General features: G+C 36.0%; 1 protein-coding gene across 1 annotated transcript; it reads left to right on the top strand.

The window, feature by feature from the left end:
- Positions 1-456: 456 nt before the first annotated feature.
- Positions 457-2373, top strand: LOC149221165 (heterogeneous nuclear ribonucleoprotein 1-like). Its single transcript, XM_089383663.1, has 3 exons — positions 457-464; positions 1132-1324; positions 1429-2373. Exons 1-3 carry the CDS (start codon positions 457-459, stop codon positions 2371-2373), a joined length of 1146 nt encoding a protein of 381 aa, XP_089239789.1.
- The last annotated feature ends 2953 nt before the right edge of the window (positions 2374-5326 follow it).

Genomic DNA, 5326 nt, shown 5'->3' with positions numbered 1-5326 from the left:
AAAAAACTTCAAAGATAAAAGAAGCAGCCAATTGGGTGGCCTAGAGCTTGACACCCATCCTTCTTAACCCTCACTCCTCAATGATCCCAGCTTTGTTAAGGCACAACACTATTCAATTTCTATGAATGACTTGTTTCCAGTTTTCGAAACTAGGACCTCGCTCCAAAAATGAGACCTCGCTCCAAATCTGAGATGCAGTGGGAAACATCCACAGAGATGAGAAGCAAACCATAAACTGTTGTCAAAAACCAACTGCCGTCAAAAACTGGTCTAAGACGGATTTAGAATTACCAGCTTGCTAAATTGAATTCGTGCTAAATCGCATTGGAAAGGAAGAAAGCATGGCCACTGCAATTGTCTTTGCCATTTCAATCTCAGCCCCACGTATATCCCAAATCTTCGTAAACCCTGCTTTGCTCTCATAAACCAAGACTGGGAATGTCCATAACCTTAGAAATGTCCATGTAAGTTAAGATGGTTGATATGTCAAGTTCTAGATTTGCAGTGACAGACACATGAACAAAATTGAAGTTTATTAAAACGCCTCACATCATCCGGCCATGAGGATTCCTAGGGGGATGACTACGCTGAATGAGGTTCTAGGTAGATGAGACATGCAACTTATCTCAACGAGGCTTACATGGGCTTAATGGTTAAGAACATGTGTTTCCTCCTAATAGATCACAAGTTCAAATCCACTGTCGAGTAGAGTCTAGACACATTTCTAAACTTTAGTAGTCAAATCCCATACACCAATTTAATGTCTTACACATTTATAGACTTTAGTAGTCAAATCTTATACACCAATTTAATTTCTTACTTCACAGTAAATTCAAATTAAGTTATTATTATTATAATAATATATATATATATTTTTAAATAAAATCTAATAATTATTATAAAAAATACTATAATATTACTAATAATAAAATATCATTAATATCATTAATAATATTTTGTTATTTAAATATTTTTTCCTAATAACCAAATTATTTAATAAGTAATATCAAAATTAATGTGATATTACAATAACGCTTGAAAACACCCCCACATAACAATCATTCTTCATAAGCTATTACCATAACGTTGGAAAGCAACAAAGTTAATCCTAAGCTATTACAATAACGCTAGAAGGATACCATGGGAGACAACAGAGGAGCGACTGAAGGATTATTTTATGACATTTGGTGATTTAGTGGAAGTGGTGATCATGAAGGATAAGTTCACAGGCAGGTCACGAGGGTTTGGCTTTCTTGTTTTTGCAGATCCAACTGTGGCAGAAAGACTTCTCTTGGATTCCAAGCACAACATCGATGGCCGAATAGTAAGTTTCTTTTCTTAACCTCTTCTTCTTTTCTCATGACTTGAAGATTTATGAGTAGCATGTTATAACTAGTTCATGTTTCTGTCTTCTCTACAAATATTTAGGTGGAAGTTAGAAAAGCAATTTCCAGAGATGAGCAGAATAACATAAATAGGAGTAGGGATATTACACATGGTTATAGTGGCCAAAATCAAAGTAGGACAAAGAAGATATTTGTGGGTGGCCTACCACCCACTGTTACTGAGAATGACTTGAGGGAATATTTTAACCAGTTTGGTACAATCACCCATGCAGTTGTGATGTATGATCCCGTAACTCAATCATCTCGAGGGTTTGGCTTCATCACATTTGACTCAGAAGATACTGTAGATATTGTTGTGCAAACACCCTTTTATGAGCTCAATGGGAAGATGGTTGAAGTCAAACGATCAGTGCCCAAGGAACTTTCTACTGGCCATGGTCGTTTTCCTGTAGGTAGAGGAGGGAATTTTAGTTTCAGCAATGCGCGTGGCTTCAATTCTACTCCAATTCCTTCAGCGGGCCATTTTCCTCCAATGAACACTGGTTATAGTGCTGCAGTGGGAGAAACAGGTAGCTATTCTTCATATGGACCTGGTGGGTATAATGTTTCCAGTTATGGAACTGCTGCAGGATATGGACCCGCCGTTACTGGTGATGGCTATGGTAACACTAGTTTTGTAAACAATATTTCTAGCACTGAGAGAATCTATGGAGGAGCACCCATTAGCTACGGAGGTCCTGTTGCCTACGGAGTAGACACTGCAGGGAATGGAGGATTATATCGCAATGATGCTACAGCTACTCCAGGTTCAAGTATGTGGGGTGCTCCAGCCATGCCTTATGGAAACACAGGTAGCTTTGTTGGATACGAAGACACAGGGAGTAGGGGCATTAATCCCTATGGAGCAGCTCAAGTTGACAATGGGCAGTCAAATGGCAACAATGCTGGTTATGCAGCACAGAACAATGTGTTTGAAATGGGAGTCCCACCATATGGCTCAGCAAGTGTGGGATATGGAGATGCATAGAGGGACACATGTCGCAGCTCTAGTAATGGAGACTCCTCTAAGAGAACGAGAGCAACAACTAGAAAGATTGTGGGAGTTGTGTCAGGCTTATAGCATATCAAGGAGCCGCGTACTAGATTATCTGGTTAATCAACAGTAATCACTGAGAATTTGATCATAATAATACAAAAATATATTTATCTATTTTTTCTGTTAAAAATATTTTAAACATAGTTTTAACGAGGAGTTTTTATTATTTTTACTTACCTAATTTACTACATGAATTGTATTTCAATTACAATTTTAATGAACATTTATGTTTATAAAGTTGATTACGGTTAAAAATTGTAAATATTTACATTGTAATAAGTGTTTTTTAATGGCAAATATAATTCCTTATATCTTTGATGTTAAGGATCAAAATACTTTCAGAAAGTATATTGGAATAGCCAGTTTCAGAAAGTATATTGGAATAAATCACTTATTGTAATTCTAAATCTCTTCTATTAAAACATGAGGCTATAACATCACGCTTATTGGGGTTTCACTCAACGAACCTCTGACATAGCATGTGGGTTAATGACATACTAAACAATACCTTTAATTTGACCACATTGGAAAATACATCTAATTGTACTCCAAAGAAACATTTGGAGCTTTTTGCATATAATTGTTTTTCCTCCAATAGTTTGAGCACCCTATCAACATGTTCAACATTATCCTTCCAAGACTTGCTAGTAGATTAATATATCATCAAAAAATAATAACACAAATTTTCTAAGGAAGGGTTTGAAAATGGAATTCATAAAACCTTAAAATGTAGAAGGTGCATTGGTGAGGCTAAAAGGCATGACCAAAAATTCATAATGACCCTCATGAGTTCTAAATGTTGTTTTCAGAATGTCTTTAGTCTTCATTATGATTTGATGATATCCTAAACAAAGATCCAACTTGGTGAAGTAAATTGATCCATGCAATTGATCAAATAATTCATCAATGACAGGGATGGGAAATTTATCTTTAATAGTGAGTTTGTTGAGCTCCCTATAATCCGGACACATGCGCCATGATCCATCGTTCTTGTGCACCAATACTACTAGAGCAGAGAAAGAACTTTGACTAGGTTGAATTATACCAGCATCTAACATTTTTGCAACCATACGTTCAATTTCACTCTTTTTCAATTTCAATTTACGTTAGAGCTGATTATCTTTCTCGGTTTCCCCGCAATACCCCTTAATTCAACTTCTTTTCCTTACGCACAAAATTTCATGAAAAGTTCTTGAAAATTAAAAGCTATTGTACCCAAGGATTGTAGCCATTAGACTCCTAGTACAACATCAACACCATCCATTGGAATGGAAAGCATTGGGCTATTCAATACATATTCTCCCATGGATAGCTTGATATTATGGCACTTTTCAGAGCAATTTATGATTCCTCCACTTGCAACCATCAATTGACACTCTGGTGCTGGATATGGGTACTGCTTAAATCAATCAACACTATTACATTTTTCTTCTTGATATGTCCTATCTTGATAGTTTGAGGAGTGGTAATTCCAGCCAATGCATTACAAGATATGGTTGGATTCATTTCTTCTTTCTCCAGAGTTTTTTCTTGGTGTATATCCTCTTCTTTTGACATTTCTTGTTCATTTTCTTCCTCCTCTTCACAATATATGTAGAATAATTTCTTCTCAGCACTCTTATGACCTTCAGTGTATTTGTTATCACAACTGTAACAAAGCCCTTTTGCTATTTTTTCTTCCAATTGTTGTGGTGTCAGCCTTGTAGGTTGTGGAAGGCTAGGGGAAACAACACTTCTATCTTTATAGTTGTGAGTGGTGGGCTTCCTGGTTTTCATAATTTTGCTTTCCATTTTTCTTGCCAGCCTGAATGCCATCTCCAATGAATCAGGTTCCGGAGAACCTCATGTTGGAATCTTATGCTCATTTGGAATATCTTTTACCCTGATGTTCAATTTTTGAAAGTCCTCAATGTGCTTCATCATTGAACCCTTTTGTTTGAGATTTATCAATTGGTTAAAAAAGGCGTTGCTTTTTGTATCCTCATAATGTGCTATCATTTATTCCGTAAAACTTGCCCAAATGACAATTTGTTTACGAGAGCAAAGCCATTGATACCATACAAACTGATTGCGTTCCAAATATAAAGTTGCAATACGTACCTTTTGTGTATTTTGCACATTATGGAGATAGAAAATTACTCCATTTGTAGTATCCATGTTCTAGGATCCTTGCCATCAAACTTCCTCATATCGATTTTTGGAACATGGTGGGTTTTCAATCCAACATTAGAGTCTATGAAATCATGATTAAAATTTCTTTTGTTTTCATCATGAGTTTCCTTTACTACCCTTTCACCATTAGTGACCATTTCTTGTAGCAACTTATTCAAATTTATCTTCAATTCTTCCATCTTATTGTCCATGCCATTCATCTTAGCTTCCACGCCATCCATCTTAGCTTCCATCTTAACTTGCATTCCATTCATATTAGCTTCCACGCCATTCATCTTGGCTTCATTTACCTTTAATGAGAGTGAAATTTATTGTACTTGGTCTTGTAATTTTGATAAATCATGTTGCATTTCTTCCTCTTCTTCACAAGTCATGCTAGAGCTTTCAGGTTGCTTACTAGGTGTTTCCATTTTCTTTCTTCGGGGAATTAATTAATGCTAATAATTCTTCACTATTCCCTTTGAATTCCTTCAAACTAATCTTTCAAACCAATCTTATGCAAAATTTAAAAAAAACTACACACCTTTTTTTTCAGTTTGTAAGAGCTCGATATTAAATCTGTTGTATCTCTGTAACTGCGGAACTCGAATATCTAAAATCTCATTCTACAGTAGTCTTTTGAGTCCTCTTTCTAACCCTGCAAGTATGATACATATTGGATTCTCCTAGGAAGAGATATGCCAAATCTCCCACAGTGACCTGATTATAAAAT

The sequence above is a fragment of the Pinus tabuliformis genome, chromosome Q, assembly GCF_031772625.1.
Source record: "Pinus tabuliformis cultivar Carrire ecotype Pingquan chromosome Q, CPIR1, whole genome shotgun sequence".
Classification (NCBI taxonomy): domain Eukaryota; kingdom Viridiplantae; phylum Streptophyta; class Pinopsida; order Pinales; family Pinaceae; genus Pinus; species Pinus tabuliformis.
Note: the sequence above shows the minus strand (reverse complement) of the source record. Positions and strands in the feature narration are given on the sequence as shown.

Bases quoted from the DNA above. Each gene is read 5' to 3' on its own strand.
- LOC149221165 (XM_089383663.1), top strand. The intron at 1,325-1,428 runs GTAAGTTTCTTT...ACAAATATTTAG, and splicing joins ACAACATCGATGGCCGAATA to GTGGAAGTTAGAAAAGCAAT.